A 19,564-nucleotide genomic window follows, 5' to 3' on the forward strand; every position below is an offset into this window, starting at 1 on the left:
TCTCTGGAGCCTCAGCCTGCGCCCTGAGGAGGTGGCTGCTCCCTGGTGGGGTCTGGTGGTGCAGAGCAGCTGCCACTGGGGGCTGGCCCCCCATGCAGCGGGGGCGGGGAACAAAGGGGCCAGGGGTAGGCCCAGGGGGCTCGCAGAGGCAGCGTGTAAGGGGGCAGCGGGTGGACAGGAGAGGTCGGCTGCGCGCGCGCTGTGGGTCAGCTCCCTGGCCGGGGATCGAACTCGTGCTGGCGACAGCTCAATAGTGCTCTCTAACCCCTGCGCCACCAGGGAGGCCCCAAATAAATAAACGTTTAAAAAAATGTTTTATTAGAGACAAAACCCTTTCATCGGGAAACTTAGCTGAATTTAATCCTAGCCGGAGCGCCCACACCCGCGCGGGGGGAAGGGCGAAGGGCGCGCCAGGGCCAGGCGGACAGTGACGCGCTTGCGGCGGGGTCCCCTGCACGCGAGACTCGCCACGCGTCCCGCCGCGAAAGGGACAGGCCGAGTCGTTTTCCGTGTTGCGCTACCGTGCGCGGGCCCAGCAGCAGGGCCGGTGCGCGGCGGGCCCAGCGAGGTCCCCTCCGCAGCCCCGCCCCGCCCGCCAGGCCCCGCCCCGCCCCGCCCGGCCCCGCCCCGCCCGCCCGGCCCCGCCCCGCCCCGCCCGGCCCCGCCCCGCCCGCCAGGCCCCGCCCCGCCCCGCCCGCCAGGCCCCGCCCCGCCCCGCCCCGCGCGCCGAAGGAGCGGTGCATGCTGGGGAGCGGCGATGCAGGCTGGGATCTGGCGTCGGCGGCCCGCTCTCGGGGCGGGCGGCCGCTCGGTGCCTTCAGCGCCAAGAGCCCGCGAGTCCGAGCGGTCCCGACGCCCCCGCTCGGCCGCAGCGGCCCGCGGGCAAGCGCCCCGCCCACCTCCGAGCGCACGCTCCGGCCGGCCCTGCGCGGGGCCGCCGACCCGGAAGCGGAAGTGCCGCGGCTCCGCGGCGGGTCTCGCGAGAGCAGAGCGGGCCACGCCCCCGGCGGGGACCCGGCGCGCCCTCCCCGCGCGCGCGCGGTGGGGCCGCCCAGTCACGTGGCGCGGGCGCGGGCCCGGCGGTTGCCCGGGCGACGGGGCCGGCCGCGCGCGGGCTGAGTCGGCCGCGGCCCCCGCGGGCGGGGGGCCGGCCGGGCGGGGTCCGTGGGGCCGGCGGGGGGCCCGAGCCGACCCGGCCTCCGTCCGCAGCTGGCCGATGGGCGCCCGGGGCGCCGAAGATGCGGGCGCCGGCCAGGGAGCTCTTCCGGGACGCCGCCTTCCCCGCCGCGGACTCCTCGCTGCTGTCCGGCCGCTCCACGCCGCTGGCCCGGCTCCGCGGGGACATCACGTGGCGCCGGCCCCAGGTGCGCCCCCGGCGGGGCCCGGCCCACGGGCGAATCGCGCCTCCCGCTGCCGCGCCTCGGTGCCGACGCCTGGGGGCCGCGCGCCGGGCGCTCTGGTTCCGCGCAGGGCCCCTCGCGGGAAGCGGCGCGGCGCTGGGTGCGCCTGGGGGAAGACCTGGACGCCGCGTATAGGCGCGGGACCCCCGGCCTGTTTGTGGGGGGAGGTGGGAGGAGCCTTGGAGGCCCTCAGCGCCGCGTGGGGGAGCTCGGATTTGCAGGGCAGCCCGGCCGGCCGCTCGGCGGGGAGCGAGCGGTCAGATTTGCCTTTTAAGCAGGTGCCGTCTGGGACGATGGGTGCCCGTCCACTTCCGAGGGCACTGACGGGGACAGGGGAGCAGTGACGCAGGGCTCGAGGCGGACTCGAGGTTTCTGGCCTCCGCAGCTGCCGGGGGCGGCCTGGGGGCTGGCAGAGACCGTGTGGGAAGGGCAGGCCAGGGTGCGGTGGGAGTCCAGGACAGGCTCTGCTGGCACATGTTCAGGTGGAGCTGTCAGGGAGGCTGGTGGACGGGTCAAGAGCTTGGGAAAATGTCCAGTGGGCCTGGTGGGAACCCCGGCGTACAGCCAGGGCATCTTGGAAGGGCGCGGGAGGCAAGACAGGGGCTGGGGGCTGAGCCTGCAGGCCCTGGTGGGGTCGGCAATGAGCCCAGAGGGCAGCCCGGAGCTGGCCGGCTGTGGAGCCCCAAGGGCAGACGGTCCAGAGATGCCCTTTGCATTTTAGCACATGGAGGTGCCACTGAGAAAGGCAGCTGGGGACAAGGTTGGCCTGGAAGCTAGAGACAGGCCATGTGGACAGTGAGCGGGAGGGAGGAGGTTGCAATGGCAGCTCTTTCTGGAAGTGTGTCAGTGCAGGGAAGCCTGGGGGTGCGGTGGTGTCAGGACCCTACTCCATCTCGGGAGGAGTCCAGGCTCCAGGGGTAGTGGGTGAGGACCAGTGGCCACTGCTTGGCCCAGGGGGCGGTTCTGCGAAGAGCAGCAACAGGGGGTGGTGGGGACGGTCTGGGCGTGGGGTGCCGCGTGGACCAGAGTGGGCTCCGGCACGTGGGCACCTGGATCCCGGCGCCCTCCTTGTGATCCAGCTGTCTCCCTGCAGGAGATCTGTGCGGCACCCCGACTCTTCTCAGACAGCCCGCAGGAGGGCCCGGTGAAGCAGGGGCTGCTGGGCGACTGCTGGTTCCTGTGCGCCTGCGCCGCGCTGGGCCGGAGCCGGCCACTGCTGCACCAGGTGTGGGGGGGCGGCAGGATCCTGGACCCTGGGGGCTGTGGAGGGCCCCGGCCCGGGCTGGGAACAGCCCCTGTCCAGTGGGCGTATCACAGGTTTTGAACCGAAACTAGCAGCCTGGCGCGGGCTCCCCTGCCAGCCGCTCCCGCTTGGGCTTCACGCCAGCCTGGCTGAGCGGCACCCACAAAGACAACCGCGGGAGGGGCGGCCCCAGCACGGTCAGGCTTGGCTGCTGGCCAAATCCTCACGCTGTCAACGCGTGGGCCGTGCAGCCCTTGACCTTTCCCCCCAACAAGGGCACCGCACCCTTCACCTCCTGGCCGGTGAGCAGCAGCGCCAGGGCCAGACCAGGTCCGGGTGCCGCTCTCCCCTGCCCTCACTGGGGTCCGGGGCCTGTGTGGGCAGTAGCGCCCAAGGGCTGGCTTGCACCTCGGGGCACGCGGGATGGTCCCGGGGCTCACGTCTCCCCCGCCCCCTGTGACCTGCAGGTTTTTCCTCCGGGGCAGCCACACTGGCGGGACCCCGAGTACCGGGGCGCCTTCACGTGTCGGGTCTGGCAGTTTGGACGTTGGGTGGAGGTGACCGTAGATGACCGTCTGCCTTGCCTCGCGGGGAGACTCTGCTTCTCCCGGTGCCACAGCGAGGATGTGTTCTGGCTCCCCTTGCTGGAGAAGGTCTACGCCAAGTAGGCGCTGCTGGCGGGCGGGCGGGGGCCTCAGCTCCCCACACGCCTCTCGGCCCCCTGTTCGCTGGGCCGGGGCCGCCGCCATGCCCCCCCCACCCGTCCTCTCCTGCCCTCACGTCACAGTCCAGGGTGAAGGCATCACCTCCAGAAAGGGGTGTTTGTTGCTCCCACTCCCTCACCCTGTGACACACCTTCCCATCACGTGCTTCTCGTCGGGGTTGTGCGTCCTCTCTCTGGCCCGGGGCGGAAGGAGGCCCTTGGGTCAGGGCCAGTCTGCCTGAGTGACCCAGGACCTCAGGGGAGTCTGGAGCGAAGGAGACCCTCCTGCAGGCGTCCTCCCACCACGAGGCAGGGACGAGCGCGGGGCCGGCGAGGGGCCCCTGCAGGTGGCAGCTGTCTCCCTGCCCCAAGAACCCCCTGGGGTGCACCCTGGCCCCAAGAACCTCCTGGGGTGCAGGAGCAGAGGGCAGCGCCAAGATGCACATGGCAGCATTTGAGGCCCAAAAGGCAGGAAGAGAGGCCGGGAGCAGCGAGGGGCCTCGGAAGCCAGGGGCGGGGGCGGGAGGGAGGCAGGCAGCGCACCCCGGTGCCAGAGGCCCCCTCTGTGCTGGTCTCCAGGGTCTATGGCTCCTACGAGCACCTGTGGGCAGGGCAGGTGGCGGACGCGCTGGTGGACCTGACCGGCGGCCTGGCAGAACGCTGGAGCCTGAAGGACTTGGCCGGAGCCAGCGGCGAGCAGGACGGACGCCCCGCGGGTGGCCCGGAGCTCAGGACCTGCCGGCAGCTGCTGCGCCTCCAGGACCAGTGTCTGATCAGCTGCTCCGTGCTCAGCCCCAGGCCAGGTAGGCAGCAGCCCAGCCCACAAGCTGCTTCCTGGGCGTGGCCTCCCTGGTCTTGTTCTCGGCACTTCCGCCCAGAGAAGCAGGCCTGGCTGGCAGCACCTCCACGGTCATCCTCACCCTTCCACGGCGACAACAGGCCTGCGGGAGCTCCGTCCCTTCACTCGGTGTCCAGGCCCTGCCCTCGGGGCTGTGATGAGTGACCGTGACGCGGGCTCTGGGTCGGGACCGTGACGATGAGCTGGATGGAGCCTTGTTGACTGGAGCTGCGGGCAGTAGGGGCTGCCCCGGCCTGGCCTGGCCTGACCTGGCCCATAGGCTAACCCAGCTGCCCGGGAGCCTGCAGCAGGCACGACTCAGGTGCCCCCAGGGCAGCCGCCCCAGCGAGGCCGGGCTGGTGCTCAGCACAGGGCTCTCCTGCAGGGAGCTGGGGCCACGGGTGGGCTGGGGGGCCGGTACAGACCCGTGCAGCTGCCGTGCCCTCCCGAGGCAGCCTGGTTCTCCCTGGGCGTCCCTCGGGTGTGCTGCCCTCTGCCTGGCTTCCTCTCTGCGTCCACCCTCCCAGGGCTCCAGCCGCCCCTGCGGCTCCTGCCAGACTCCGCCTCGCCGGAGGGGCTCTCTGTGTCCTGGCCCTCACGGGTCTGGGTGCTGGCACAGGCGGGCACCGGACCGGGGCCAGGGTGGTCAGCCTGGTGTCTGCCAGGGCCCAAACCCTATCTTCGTGGCTGTGCTCCTGAGGCCGTACCTGGAGCTGGCCTGCCTTGGGGGTCGAGGGGAGCCCCCTGGCCCCTGGGGCCCAGATGCCTGTGAGCTGGGGTGCCGGGCGCTGCGCAGCCTGTGGCTCCCTGCCCATGACCACGTCCTTTCAGGTGCCTCGGGGCTGGGGGAGTTCCACGCCTTCATCGTCTCAGAGGTGCGGGAGGTTCCGGCGGGGGCCGGCCCGGCCATCCTGCTGCTGCGCATTCAGAACCCCTGGGGCCGGCGCTGCTGGCAGGGGCCCTGGAGAGAGGGGTGAGTGCCACCGCCCTCATGTCCGCCTGGCCCGGGCCCTGGGGCTACCAGGACGCAGCCTGCGCCCGGCCCCTGCCTGGGACACGGTGGCCCGAGGCAGGGGTCCTGTCCGCAGGGTTCCTGCTGAGTGCGGGTGCCTGGCGGGCCGCGGTGCTGGGGCCGGGACGGGGGCCGCTTCCTCAGCGGGGGCGGTGAGCAGCCCCCCTCAGGGCCGGGAGGCTCCCGTTGCTGTGCTGTCCTGCCGGGCCGCTCAGCCTGGCACCAAAGGGGGCTCCTTCCAGGGGTGAAGGCTGGAGCCGGGTGGATGCGGCAGAGGCGTCGGGGCTGCTGTCCCGGCTGCAGGAGGGGGAGTTCTGGGTGGAGGAGGAGGAGTTTCTCCGCGAGTTCGACGAGGTCACCATCGGCTACCCGGTCACGGAGGCCGGCCACCTGCAGAGCCTCCGCTCAGGTAGGCAGGTGCGCCCAGCCTCTCCGCGCCCCCCTTGCTGCTCGCTGAGCGGGACCCCTGGCCCCCACGCGGGCGCTGGGGGTGGGAGGGGCTGTCCCCAGTGCTGACCGAGTGTCCCCCGGCAGGGAGGGAGCTGTGCCACATGCAGCAGCTGCCCGGGGCCTGGGTCAAGGGCCAGTCGGCCGGGGGCTGCCGGAACAACAGCGCCTTTCCCAGCAACCCCAAGTTCTGGCTGCGGGTCTTAGAGCCCAGTGAGGTGTACGTGGCCGTCCTGCAGAGGCCCCCGGTGCGCTCGGCGGACTGGGCAGGCCGGGCCCTGGCAGGGGACCCCTGTGCAGCCAGGAGCGTGGCCAGCTCCCCGGGCAGGGCCTGCCAGGCTGTGGGCCTGCACATCTGGAAGGTACCCACCACCTGGGCCCCATTCAGTGGGGGTGCTCGCTGGGGGCTGAGGTATGCTGCGAGGCCCCCGCCTGGCCTCTAGGGGGGTGCTGGACTCAGTCCTGCTGCCTGGCCCTGCCCTCCTGGCGGGCGCATCCTGTGGCGGTGGATGCGGTGGCCGCACGGTGTTAGGCAGGGCTGTGCCTGCTGGCGGCAGGGCCTGGCCTCAGCCCGAGTGTGCTGACCAGGCCCGAGTGCGCAACATCTGTGGGTGGGGGCGCTTCTGGGGGGCGGGGCGGGGGTGCCCGGGGGCGGGGCTTCTCTGTGGCCTGAGCGCAGTGCTCTGGGGGGCGGGGGGGAGGCCTGAGGGCCCCAGAGGCAATGGCCTCTCTCGCAGGTGGAGAAGCGCCGGGTCAGCCTGCCCAGGGTCCTGTCCGCACCCCCCGTGGCGGGCACCCCGTGCCACGCCTACGACCGGGAGGTGCACCTGCGCTGCGAGCTGCCCGCGGGCCACTACCTGGCTGTGCCCAGCACCTTCCTGAAGGACGCGCCGGGGCAGTTCCTGCTGCGTGTCTTCTCCACCGGGAGGGTCTCCCTCAGGTGAGGCGGTGCCTGGGGCCCGCAGCCGCGCGCCTGTCGCACCGTTCGGCCTGGCCCGACCCGCGCCTCTCCCGCAGTGCCATCCGGGGCGCCCCCAGCCCCCGCTGCCGGGAGGCGCCGCCTGCAGGCGAGTGGGAGACCGTGCGGCTGGCGGGTGCCTGGCAGGCCGGCCGGACGGCGGGAGGCAGCAGGAACTTTGCCTCCTTCCCCACCAACCCCTGCTTCCCGCTCTCGGTGCCCGCGGGCGCCAGCGCCCGCAGCGTGCGCATCACCCTGCGCCAGCACTGCGACGGCAGCCAGTGCCTCCCCATCGGCTTCCACGTCTTCCAGGCAAGCGCCGCGGGCGGGCCTGGGCGGGTGCTGTCACCTCCGCGGGGCCAGAGCCCTCCCTGGCTCACTGTCCCCGCAGCATGCCGGTCGTCCGGGGAGAGGGCAGGGGTCGCAGGCACCCTGGTGCCCGGCCTGGGCGCCTGGGGAAAGGCTGGAGCGGGCGGGTGGGTTGCTTGTGGCTCTGGCCCCGGGGGTGGCCCTGGAGCTTCCCGAAGGGCCAGTGTCCTGGGCTTGACCCGCGGGCTTCCTGGGCCCTTCAAGCCAAGGCCCCGAGGCTGGGCATGGGAGTCCGCCTTGGCCAGCTGGGGGCGCCTCCTGACCCACCAGGAGGACCCCACCGAGCCCAGGAGGGGCGCAGAGACAAACCGAGCCTGGGATGGGAGCACGCCGGCCCCCTGGCCTGAGCTGTGCCTCCGCCAGGTGCCGCCAGGGGGCGGGAGCCCAGGGGCACCCCCGCTGCTGCTCCAGGAGCCGGTGCTGAGCTGCGTGCCCCATCGCTACGCCCAGGAGGTGAGCCGGCTCTGCCAGCTGGCCGCGGGCGCCTACCGGGTCGTGCCTTCCACCTACCTCCCCGACACAGAGGGGACCTTCACCGTGACGGTCGCCACCAGGATAGACAGGTGGGCCCCGGCCCTGCACCCCTCCTGGGCTCCGGGGCCGAGGGCTGACCCCCACTCTCCCCGCAGGCACTCGGTACACAGCCAGGAGACGCTGGGGCAGCCCCTGCAGGAGGTAGGCGAGGCTGGGAGGCGCCCCCACCTGCTGGGACCTCCCTGCCTCCTCCCGTGTGTGCCGCGGTGCAGAGGCCGGCAAGTGCCAGCCCTGCAGCGCCCTGCCCCTCTTGCAGGCCTCCTACATGGCGGTGAGGAGGACCTGAAGGACGGCCGGTGTCAGCTGCGCCGGGGCCCAGGCGGCCTCCTGGGCCCCTGGGCCTGTCCCTGAAGCCTGGCCTGGACGGAGGCGGCCTGCGGGCAGGTGCCAGGGACAGCCCCGTGCTCCCGCATCTCACGCTGGGAGAGCGGGCTCCGCCGGGAGGGACTGGCCCATCCCCCAAAGTCTGGTGACCATTTTAGGGGGAAATTCAATAAACTTGAACCCAGCAGTTTGCCGCGAATCTGTGCCAGCAGCTGCGCGGGTGCAGCCTGTGGGAGGGACGGCGCTGGGTCTGCAGGAGGTGCTCAGAGCCCACCCCAGGCCCGAGTCCCTGCAGACCCGCTCACTGCCTCAGCCACTGGGCCCAGAGGGCGCCCTCAGCACGGCCACGCCGGCTCCCCAGGCCTGCGGCCGCCTCCTGCGGGAGGGGCAGTGACCACTTCGCCCCTGACTAGGGTTCCCCACAGGCCTCTGGCTCCTGGCCTCCGAGCCACGCCCCGCACGGCAGACTCCCCGCCCCCTCCCAGCTGTCACGGCGGCGCCTGTGCCCACTCCAGGGGCACGTGACCCCCACCGGGTCCTGCTGCCCAGGTGGAGTGATGGCAAGGCCTCCCTCGGCCTCCCCTCCCCTGATAGGTCTGACCCTCAGGGGCACTGCCCCTGCGCCCGGTATTGGGCCCACTTACACTTGGAGCCTGGGAGGCGGCCGTTCCCCTCCCGCCAGCGCAGTGTCCCTCCCGCCAGCGCAGTGTCCCGCCCGCCAGCGCACCGCGGTGGGGTAGGGGCTGGGGAGCGCTGGCAGGGAGGGGTCCTTCCTCGGCGCCTGGCCGGGACCCGACCTGCTCCTTGGCACCTGTGGGGGCAGCCATCCCCACTCCCGGGCATCTTGAGCAGCTGCCAGCCCCGCCGGCACCAGCAGGCCCCACTGGCCAGCGGTCCTGGCCCCAGAGCAGACTCTGCTGTGGTTGGCGCGAGGGGAGTGGACACCCCCCTGCAGGCCGCGCCGTGGGCCGGTGGGCACCCAGCCTGTCCTGTCGCTGTCTGGCACCCTCGTCATCAGCAGCTCCTCCGTGTGGCGGTGTCCATTTGCATGACGACTGTGTGTCTGGCTCCGGGAAGGGCCTCACCCTGGTCAACAGCAGGTCCCGGGGCCAGCGGGGCCCGGGAGGAAGGTGCTGTGGGCTGGCCCCGAGGGGACGCGTGCCTCGGGGGACAGCACGGCTGCCTGTGCACGGAGGCCGCTCAGCAGAAAGTGGGTCCTCCCCAGGTCGGCCCTGGCCTGAACAGCCTCCAGCATCCGCTTGGAAGCCGCCCGCCCGCGGCCTTTGGTCAGCAGCCAGCAGGTGAGGACAGGGCTCGTCGCAGCTCGACTGCCTGCGTCTGAGCCACTGTTCCCCGAAGTCCGCTTCCTGAGTGGCCTCTCCCTGAGGCTTTTGGGGGGCCAGCCCGGCAGCTGCGCGTTCCAGGGAGCTGCCGGAGAGGGGCTGTGGGTAAATGATTGTCGGGCTTTCCCGCCCTCCCGCCGTTAGCATGGCCGGTGGACCCTGCAGTCCTGACGCCTGATGGCGGCACCTGGAGCGGGTGCGGGCACATGTAGGTGGGCGCACTTGGGCTGAGACGGGCCTTATAGGGGCGGCGTCACAGGGAACCAGCAGAGCAAAAGGGAAGCACCAGGAGGAAGAGCCGAAGAGAACAAGCAAGAGAGAACCAGCAGCGAAGCAGAGGCCACGAGAGACGCCGGAGAGCCCGGGAAGAGCGAAGACTCGCCGGGGGCCGGAGGCCTGCCAGCCCCCCGCCCCCCGCCCCCGCCCGCCGTGCGCCTGGTGAACTGCAATAAAAGCCTGAAGAGCCACCGAGGGCTCCAGGACTCTCCTCACCCGTCTGCTCGGGTCCCGGAGATCCTGCTCCGTCCCCTCCTGCCGCTACAGGGTCCCCTGGACCCGTCCTCCCAACCTGCCCTTCTGCAGTGGCCTGGCCCCCGGTGGCCGGACCCGCCCGCCCACGGTCACCCTTTGCTGCCAGCTGCTTGTTCACAAGAACTCGGAGAAAGCGCAGTGTCCCTATCCAGGCCCCTCCGTCCACGAGCGCCCCCCCCCCCCCGGGAGTAAACACTTGAGGGACCTGCTCTCTGCACCCCCAGGTGCTCAGAACGCTCCCCAGCGCCAGGAGCAGGAGCCAGCCTTCCCGCAGCCGGGGCTGGGCTGGCTCCCCCGGGGCCCTTGGGGGCTGACCCCCAGGCCTGCACTGCGCTGGCCAGGGCCCGTGGCCACCCCAGATGAAAAGTGGCCGGGCCGAGGGCCGCCATGGACTTGTGGAGCACACAAGTCTGGGGTGCTGAGCCGGTCTCGGGCCCTGATTCGGGAGGGCCCACGGGCTCGGCTGCCACAGCCTGGGGCTGAAGGAGCCTGCCCTGCCTGCAGGGAGCAGAGGGAAGGGCCCCGCACCCCAGTCACAGGTCCGAGCCCGGCCCGCGCAGACCCCGGCTCCCTCGGTCACCCCGCCTGGGGCCCTGGGTCCAGCTGACGCGGTGCCGGGTCCAGGGCGTGTCCAGGCTGAGCCTGGGGTCCCTGCTGTTTTTGGGACCTGCCGCGGGTGCCTCCCATGGGGTGGCGGGACACGCCCTGCCAGGCCGGTCTGGCATGCTGGCTTTGCCAGCAGACTTTGCCCGCGCGCCCGTCTGCGGCGACTCCCCGCCCGCCACACGTGGGGCTCCGCTGTACCCGGCGTCCTCCCCGGCCACTGGCCCCCGATCGGCGCCAGTCTGAGGGTGTCGGCAGTTTCTGGGGTGAGTATTAAAACGTGGGAAGAACAGGTGCCTTCCAGGCAGGGGCAGGGCTGGGCAGGGGGCGGGAGCCCGGGCTGCGGCAGGAGGCACGGGTCGGGGCCCGGGCAGGCGCTCCAAAGCGCGGCTCCCCGCCCCTCCTGGGCCCCGGCCTCCGACCTGCCCCAGTGCAGTTCCGCCTCGTGTGTTACGGGCGTTTCCCGCCGCGTCCACCAGATGGTTTTGTTGCCTTTGAATTAACAGAAGGGCCGCTTTCTTCCCGTGACGCTGGGCACCTAGTACCCTAAAATGAGGCCTGGGGCTTGGCAGCTCCACGGGGAGCGGGTCCTCTCTAGGTTTCAGGAGAGGTTTGTGGGGGCAGGCTGAACCCTCAAGCCCCAGGACTGCTCAGCTGGGCATCTCGGTCTCCGCCCTGCTTGGAAATGAGACAGTGGTGCCGCCTCCTGCTGACTAGGGGGGCCCAGGCCTGTGGGGACCGCTGCCCATGGAGGTCTGTGTGCCCAGGAGCCTGGGCCACCGCCCCGCCAGACGCCCGAGGTGGGGGCCGGCTCCTTGGGCAACCCCACACCCCACAAGTACACACCACACGTGATCACGCACACACACTACACACACCCACCACACACGCATGGGTCAGGGCTGTCCCAGCTCCGGGCCTGGCCGGCTCTGCCCTTGCAGCCACCGAGTGTGTTTGCTCGTGTCCAGGCCTGCTCCCGTCCCCGCGCCCCACGGAGTCCTGGCCGGGGCCCTGGGAGGCCGCGCTCCCGGCTGACCAGCCGCCAGAGGGTCATGGGGGCAGTGGCAGGCCGCGGGGGGGCCCGAGGGGGCGGGGGGCCCTTCCCCGGGCGCCTCCACTTGCCCAGCCTCCCGGGGTCCCCCCTTGCGGGCAGCGGCGGCACGGCCTGTTCACCCCCGACTGTCTGCCCCGCTGGTGGACGTTCGTTGCCGGCTCAGCCGCGGCCCTGGCCAGGGCGCTCCGCACAGCGGCCTCAGGGAGTTCGCGCCTCCCTTCCTCTCTGGGAGCCTCTTTCTCCCCTTTCTATGGCTGGGCCCCCCGATCCAGGTTGGGTAAAGGGGGAGCCTCTGGCCAGGTTGCCGGGCGCTGCCGAGGGGGCCTGGGTGCCCGGCGGTGGGTTTTGTCCATGACTTCGCCTCCGGGTTCCTCCCGAGGGAGCGTGCGGGGCCCTGGCTGCGGGCCTCTGCGCGGGGACAGGGGGCGTCTGAGGGGGCGTCTGCCGGGTGCGGCCGCGGGCGCTGCAGGAGGGTCGCCATGTGGGCCTGCGGCCTGGCCTCCCTCCCTCGCACCAGAGCCTGCGTGGGCGCCAGCGGAGCGCCCTGCCCTGGCGGCGGGGCGAGGTGGCCGGCTTGTTCCTGCGGGGCTTCTCGGGCGTGGCGGGCGCCAAGGCCGGGGGAGCGCGCGGTCCTCTCTCGGCCCTCCTGTTGCAGGCTGGGACGGTCCAGAAGCGCGTGCGTGTCCGCTGAGGGCCGCCGACCGCCAGACGTGTGGGCGCCTCTCCCGGGCCCGCCCGCGAGGCTCCCGGGCCCGGCTGCCGCCGCGTCATTCCCTCCCTGGCCGTGCTCCGGGACGCGGGCGTCCACGTGGCCCAGCGCCAACCGTCCAGCTCACGCTGGGCCTGAGGCCAGCAGCACCCCAGCTCCTTCCTCACAGTGCCCCTGCGTTTCCCTGTCGCGGCTGCCGCTCCTCTACGGCATGCACAGCTCATGCGCTCACCCTGGTCAGGCCTGAGGCGCTCCGGCCCTGGCGTGGGCACCGTCCCGCTCTGGCCGAGTCCCGGGGGCTCTGGCGGCGGCCAGCACGGCCTGCTTGGGAGACACCATGCTCAGAGCAGCCTGCCCTGCCCAGCCCGTCAGTGCCCGAATCCTCCACCCATGAGCCCTGCCGCCCGGAGGGTGGGTGCCTGCCCTGGCAGCACCGTGGCCGGCGGCCCCTTGTGGCCAGAGCGGCCGCCATCTCGTCTGCTTCTTCCCTTTTGACCTGACTGACGCCGCCACGCGTGTCTTCTGGGCAGACGGCACTGCCACCCTGAAGCCGCCGGCCACCGGCTCAGTGGTCGAGGCCAGAGCGGTGGTGTCCAGCGTGCCCATCGTGGAATCAGCCCGGCCCTCTGGCGCCGCCGCCCCTTCTGGATCAGCGGACACTGGCACTGTCCATGGCCCTGGGCCCCTTGCGCCACCCTCCAGCATGCCAGGGCCTGCGTTGTGCGGCCTGCTGGCGGCGGGGCGCGGGTACGGGGGCAGGGTCGGGGGGGGCTCTCGAGCATCCGGCCTGGGCAGCAAGAGGTGTCGTTCTCTGAGATGGGAGCTTTGGAGGAACAGGGGCTGGGGGGTGCTCTGGCCTTGCCGAGGGCCGGGCTCCGCTCCCGAACCTCGCCCGCAGCCCGGGCGCCTTCGCGGGGGGCTTCCGCGGGCGGGTCCCAGCAGCTGCGTTGGAGGGACGCCACGCGGGCATGTGGGTGCGCATCCAGGACCCTCGCCCCCTAGTTGGGCGGCTGACCCCTGCAGCCGGCAGGCCCGGACACCCCCAGGACGGTCCGGCAGCAGGAGGGGGTGGGGCGACCCCACGGGGCTCCCCTCCTCTCGGCCACTGCCCTGCGCCCAGGTGGGGGGACGCCCAGCGTGCAGGTGTCGCGGAGACCTCGCGGGCGCCCCTTCCCCGCCTCCCCGTGGAGCGGAGCCTCCCGCTGCTGGAAGCCGCGCCCCTGCGCTGTGGTCGGGCCTGGCCCTCTGCCATCCATCGCTGTGCTGGGGGGGTGCTCCCTGGCGGCCCCTCCGTTCCCTCCCCTTCTGGGAACCGCCTGACACGTCTCTGCTGGAGGAAGTATCTCAGGGCGGCGGCCCTGCCCCGGGGCTGAAGGGCTCCAGCTCAGTCGCTGGGGTGCTGGGTGAGCGAACCTCCCCTTGGGCCCCAGACAGGCTGTCGAGGCAGCGAACCACGGAGGCACCAGCCCTTATAGGCTCGCCCTGCCCCGCCCCGGCTGGTGGAGTTGCGGCAGGTGAGGCCCTGCCCTCGGCCCCCAGACAGGCTCTCCCGGGAGGCATGGGCTCGGGGGTCTCTGCGGAAGGGGCTTGAGACCCAGGTCTGGGGCGGCCTGCAGAAGGGCAGCCCCCAGAGAGGGCCTGGCGCGCAGCCAGCAGCAGCCTCCAGCGGAGGAGCCAGGGGCAGGCAGCAAGGGGGTGCGGGGGGAGCAGGGCACCCGGCTCCGGGACCCGGTCCTGGAGGGGTGGCTGCCTTCGGTGTCCTCTGGAGGGAGCAGAGCTGCAGGGTGGGCCAAGGCTCCAGGGCTGTGCAGGCCGTCCCGGGCGAGGCTGTGGCTGCAGAGGGGCCGCGGGCATCTGCAGGCGGCCGAGGCATGGGCAGGGCTGGGCTCCGGACGCTGGCAGCGGGCCTGAGTGGGCTGAGCAGCGGCCGCAGGCCGGCAGGGCTCTGTTGGGGGTGGGTGTCCTGGAGCGCCCCTCACTGCGGGGATCTGCATCTGGGGGGGGCATCTGCTGCATCTCCTGTGGCTCCTGTGGGCCCTGCCCTGGCCCCTCACGACTCCCAGTGCCGTGTCCCTTGCTGCCTGTGGGGGCCGCTCCCTAGAGTTAGAGCTCTGTGGCACCGCGCCCGGGGGCACTCCTGGATGGGGCAAAGGGTGGGGGAGGGTCTCCGGGGCGAGGGCACTGGAGGCAGGTCTGTCTGGGGACAGGGAGAGGTGTAGAGTGGGCCACTGGCCAGCACCGGCCAGCCCCGAGGAGAGCACCCCTGGCAGGCCAGGCCCACCCTGCAGTCTCAGGAGGAGGCGGGCAGCCCTGTCTGGGGCCTGGGCACACGGCCCCTCAGCCTCAGCCGGCACAGCCTCACCAGGAGGCTAGGGCGGAGCCAGAGGCCGGCAGGGGGCTGGCCCAGCAGGAGGAGGAGCCTTGTGCACAGGGTGGGCGGCAGGGGGATCAGAGCCCTCTCTGGGGACTGGCCAGGCCTGGTGCCAGGGGACACCCTGGAAGAGAGCAGGGCTGGTCACGGGAGCAGGCAGAGGGCGCCCTGCCTTTCCCAGCCGGCCAGCCTGTGGCTGCCAGCAGGCTGGACCCCACTGCAAGGAGCAGAGTCGGGCAGGAAGGGAGGATGTGCCGTGGGGGAGGGCCCCCTGGCTCCCCCTGGGCCCCCCACCCTCCAGCCTGGGCCCCGGCCCTGCGCAGGGGGGCAGAGACTGCAGGAGGCTGTGTCCAGGGGACCAGAAAGTGCCCTGGTTGCCACAGGCCACATCCCCGTCACATCCCCCCACACCCGTCTCTCCCGCCACATCCCCCTGCAGCCATGACCCCAGCCATGCCCCGCCCCCACCCTCCCCCGCTGCACCCCCCAGGCCACATCCTCCCAGCCACATCCCCCACAGGCTGTGGTCCCCCAGGCCACAGGCCCCCCCTTCTCAGGCTGGGGCCCCCACCCAGCACCTCTAGAGGCAGCGGCCTGCCGAGGCAGCAGGCCCCGGGGCCATGCCGGTGGGCCGGCGGGAAGCAGCGCTCGAGCGGAGCCAGGCTCCACGAAGTCCTACCCCACTGCGGCCAGGCGCTGAGGTCCGCGGGGGATTCTGCACAGGCTGCCCGCTGCCTGGACCCTCCGCCACCAGGCCCGGCCTCCCACCGCCGCTGGGCAGAGCCCGACAGTGGGGACCAGCCGCAGGGCCCCGCCGTGCCCCTGCCCGTGCAGGCCTCCTGTGCCCTGCCCTCCTCCAGGAAGCCCCACCCATCGCCACGTCTGCGCATTCCTGGCCAGCTTGAGGGCCGCCGCCTCCAGGAAGCCTGTCTGCCATGGCCTGCCCATGTCCCATCAGGGCTGTGTGCCAGCGCACCCTCCCTCCTCCGGGACCCACACGGGGTGGTGGTGGGGCTGGTCAGGAGGCGACCAGGTGTGGAGCGAGGTTGGCTTGGGTGGGGTACGGCCTGTGAGGTCAGGCCAGGTGGGGCAGCCTCCTGGGCTGGGCTCCTGCGCCGCTGTTGCGCCCCAGGCAGGTAGGAGGTGGCACCCGCCCCGAGGTGCGGGCTCACGGGGCCGCCCCCATGTCTACAGGGTTTCCCGAGCTGGCCGCTTCCTGCAGCTGAGTGGCCAGGAGGGTGTCTCAGTGGGGGGAGCAGCAGAGGCCCTGCCCTCGGCTGACCTGCGGGGGGCCGGGGCTGCGGGGACCAGGCGCAGAGTTGTGGGAAGACCTGGTGGGCGGGGTTGGGGACTGCGGGGGGTGAGGTCGCAGGCCAAGGGGGGCCGCAGGGGCCGAGCCCTGGGCCTGCATCCCCTCAAGTGGCAGGGGTGCCCTCAGCTGCATCTGGCCCCTGAGATGGAACCCGCGCCCCTGTGCCCCTGTGGGCCCACGCAGAGGCCGCAGGTCCTGCTGCCCGGCGCACAGGCCGGGGTGGGCGCGGGAGGGCAGCCCTGCTGGTGCAGCGGGTTCCCCGGCCTGAGTGCCAGGAGACCAGGGCCCGGGCTTCTGCAGAGGCAGCTCAGAGCAGGGCTGGAGGAGGGAGGTGGGGGGGCAGGTGCGGCTGCAGGGCACTGGGCAGGGCCGGGCTGTGGCCGCAGGCGGGGGACCCCGTCGAGAGCCTGCCCCCGCGCGCTCACGGAGCAAATGCCCGTCTCAGCAGCGTGCTGGCTCTGGGGGGTGTCCACACCGCGCCCACTGCCTCCCAGACGGCCCCGCAGCCCGGAGGCGCAGGTGGGGTCCAGCCGGTGGCCCTGCTGTCGGCCCTCCCACCTGACCTCCGAGGGCGGGGCAGGTCCAGCCCGGCCGGGCCCCGCCACCTCCCAGGACAGCGGGCACGAGGTGGGGTGGGGCCAGCGTCGGCGAGGGCTGGGCCAGCCAGGCCAGGGCTGGGCTTTTGGGGCCTTTCTGTGATGGTGGGACCTCCGGGGGGGCAATAGCGCAGTCAGAGGGGCTCTGGGGCTGGATCGCCGCCTGACTGCGCCTGTGGGGTGTCCTATCTGATCCGAGCGGGGAGTCCCGGGCTCCAGAGGAGGGGCCGGCCCCGGGGCTGGCGGGGGACAGGGGTCTTACTTCAAGGGCGACCCAGGCTCCCCTTGGTGGCGACCGCCAGTGCCTATCACGCACGGGGCGTCCCCAGCTGCGGGCGGCAGGCTGAGCTCACCAGGAGGAGGAAGTGGGGAGCAGCAGGGAGACAGGAGAGGCCCACAGCCCCCCCAGCAGGAAGCAGCAGGCTGAGGCCGCAGCACCCCGGCCACAGAGCTGGCAGCAAGGACATCGCAGGTGCTCCCCGCCCCCTCAGGGCCCGTGACAGGAGTGGCGGCCGCAGCAGGGCCCGGCGGGCAGAGCTCCGTCCCTCACAGACGGGCCAGGGCCCCAGGGAGGCAGCGGGAGCCCGTGCCCCCAGGCTGTGGCCAGCCCTGGACCTGAGGGGGCGCCTGCCTTCGGCTCCCTCAGGGACTAAGCTGGGGGCCCCGGAGCTGAGCCCTCCCCAGCCCCGGTGCTAAGCAGCCAAGAGGTCTGCCCTCGGATCTGGATGCTTCTTCCTGGAGGGGGAGCCTGGCTCTGGCCCGGTGCACACCTAAAGGGGGACCCCAGAGACTTGTGCTTGTTGGGAGGGACACCCCCACGCCCTCCAGCCAGAGGGAGGGGAGAGGGTGCCAGCCACTCGTGACACCAGCGCCCAGCCACAGCCCAGCTCTGCCGCCGGTGGACGCAGACCTGCTCTGTCCGCTGGGGAGCCTGGCCCGGCCCCGGCCCCAAGGCGTCTGGGGGCGGGAGAGACAGGTGTGGCGAGGCCTGCAGGCCTGGTGGGGTGGGAGGCACCAGTGACCCCCAGCGCTGTCCTGGAGGCGCCTGGCCCCAGGCCGGGGAGGGGCCTCAGGCTGGCCCTGGAGCAGGCAGGGGTTGCTCAGAGGGAGGGAGGGGTGCCAGGGCCACGGAGGGAGCAGCCAGGGGTCCCAGGCTGCCGGCCTCAGCCGAGCCTCAGCTGCGGGGTCCCGCCCCCACCTCCTACGGTGCCGGCCACCCTCGGGGCTCCTAGTCCCCCACGAGTGAGCGGCCCCGGGGAGCCGAGGGCTGGCAGAGCCCCTGCACGGGAGTGGAGGTTCCCCCCAGCGCGGCCAGGCCTCTGGGCAGTGGGGATTGGCCTGGAGGGCCCCTGGGGAAGGCGAGTGGCTCCCAGGTGGGGTGTTGGCCCCTGGCCGGAGGGTGTGGCCCTGCCCCCACCCTGCCTTCACGCCCGTCCCCCGTCCCTCTCCCCCCACAGCCTCCCACCCGCTGCCCAGGACCATGAGCAACTGCAGCAGCAGCAACTGCAGCGCCCCCGCCCGCTGCGAGGCCCTCCAGGCGCTGGGCTGGCCGGAGCACGTGCTCAAGGCCTACGCCGGCGCGCTGCTGGTGCTGGGGCTGCTGCTCAACGGGGCGGCCCTCTGGGTGCTCTGCTGCCGCCTGCCGCGCTGGACCGAGACCCGCGTCTACATGGTCAACCTGGCTGTGGCCGACCTGTGCCTGCTGTGCTCGCTGCCCTCCATGTTGCGCTCGCTGCGGGAGGAGGACGCAGACTCGCTGCGCTGCCAGCTCTCCCAGGCCGTCTACCTGGCCAACAGGTACATGAGCATCAGCCTGATCACGGTCATCGCGCTGGACCGCTACCTGGCCGTGCGGCACCCCCTCTGGGCCCGGAGGCTGCGCTCCCCGCGCCGGGCCGGGGTGCTGTGCGCGGCCCTCTGGGTGCTGGTGGCCGTCTCCCTGGGCGCCCGCTGGCTGCTGGGCCAGCAGGAGGGTGGCTTCTGCTTCTCCAACCCCGCCCGCCAGAACTCCTCCACCATCGTCTTCTCGCTGCTGGGCTTCTACCTGCCGCTGGCCGTGCTGGTCTTCTGCTCCTTACAGGTGGTCGCCACACTGGCCAGGAGGCCGGCGGGGGACGCGGCGCAGGCCGAGGCCACACGCAGGGCCACCCACATGGTCTGGGCCAACCTGGTGGTGTTCGTGGTCTGCTTCCTGCCACTGCACCTGGTGCTGACGGCACGGCTGGCCGGGGGCCCGCAGGCCTCCTGCCCCATGCGGTACGCCCTCCTGCTCACTAGCCACCTGTCCTACGCCAACTGCTGCCTGGACGCCGTCTGCTACTACTACATGGCCCGCGAGTTCCAGGAGGCGTCCGCGCCGCGCCCCAGCGCCAAGGCCCGCTTGGGCCAGGACTCCGTGTCCATGACCCTGGCCCAGGGGACACCGAGGCTGGGGCGCCGGGACCGCATGTGTGACCCCGGCCCGGGGGACACCGAGGCCGGGGCACCGGGACCGCGTGCGTGACCCCGGCCCGGGGACAGGCCCAGCTCCAGGCGGGTCCCGCACTCCGGGAGGTGCTGGTGCAGGGCCGACCCTGGGCAGGTGCGCTCCAGGAGGTCTGGCTGGGCAGGGTCTGGCCGCACCCCAGCCCTCAATGGAGGGAGGATGGACAAGGGCAAGAGGACGAGGCCCGAGCAGGACCCAGCCGGGGGCTGGGGTGGGCAGGGCGGGCGCCTGAGGGGTGAAGTCCCCCGGTCAGCCTCCCGTGCAGCCCCAGTGGGGGGTCCCTGGCATGTCCTCAGCTTCATCCTGCTCCCCCTGCCCCCACCCGAGGCCCCCACCCAGGGCCCCTCACACCCAAGGCCCCCACCCAGCACCCCCAGTGGAGAGCCCACCCTGGCGCGAGCTGGCCCCCAGAGGGCCCCGTGGTCAGCACAGCTGAAGAGCCACCGCCTTTCCCGGGAGAGCCCAGAGACCCTCGGCCTGCGCCATGCCCGGTCCTGGGGACTGCAGGGAGGGGTGAGGCCTGCAGGGCCCCCTCACCTGGGCTGTCAGGGTCGGGGGAGTGGACACTGAGGTGTGCGGCCAGGGAACCCCTTCAGCCAGAGGTCACGGCCATGGCCCCCCAGCACAGCCACCAGCCAGCCGGAGCAGCCGCGGGACCCCGCCCCAGGGCCGCGGCCTTGGGGCCCACTGTTGGGGTGCAGGCCTGGTGCCTCCAGGACCACAGCGGGGTGA

General features: G+C 72.7%; 2 protein-coding genes across 2 annotated transcripts; both read left to right on the forward strand.

The window, feature by feature from the left end:
- Positions 1-1,238: 1,238 nt before the first annotated feature.
- CAPN10 (calpain 10) lies at positions 1,239-14,884 on the forward strand (the record flags this gene model as incomplete). Its single annotated transcript, XM_084228296.1, has 16 exons — positions 1,239-1,364; positions 1,471-1,567; positions 2,480-2,625; positions 3,111-3,307; positions 3,926-4,149; positions 5,016-5,157; positions 5,439-5,605; positions 5,731-6,005; positions 6,381-6,583; positions 6,661-6,913; positions 7,334-7,645; positions 7,761-7,775; positions 11,877-12,035; positions 12,529-12,815; positions 12,967-13,069; positions 14,741-14,884. 16 exons carry the CDS (start codon positions 1,239-1,241, stop codon positions 14,882-14,884), a joined length of 2,850 nt encoding a protein of 949 aa, XP_084084422.1.
- A 175-nt stretch (positions 14,885-15,059) lies between these two features.
- GPR35 (G protein-coupled receptor 35) lies at positions 15,060-18,850 on the forward strand (the record flags this gene model as incomplete). The annotated part of the gene is made up of 3 exons (XM_084228306.1): positions 15,060-15,065; positions 15,163-15,367; positions 17,805-18,850. 3 exons carry the CDS (start codon positions 15,060-15,062, stop codon positions 18,848-18,850), a joined length of 1,257 nt encoding a protein of 418 aa, XP_084084432.1.
- Between the last annotated feature and the right edge of the window lie 714 nt (positions 18,851-19,564).

This window comes from Talpa europaea, assembly GCF_964194135.1.
Source record: "Talpa europaea genome assembly, chromosome: 1".
In the NCBI taxonomy this organism is placed as follows: domain Eukaryota; kingdom Metazoa; phylum Chordata; class Mammalia; order Eulipotyphla; family Talpidae; genus Talpa; species Talpa europaea.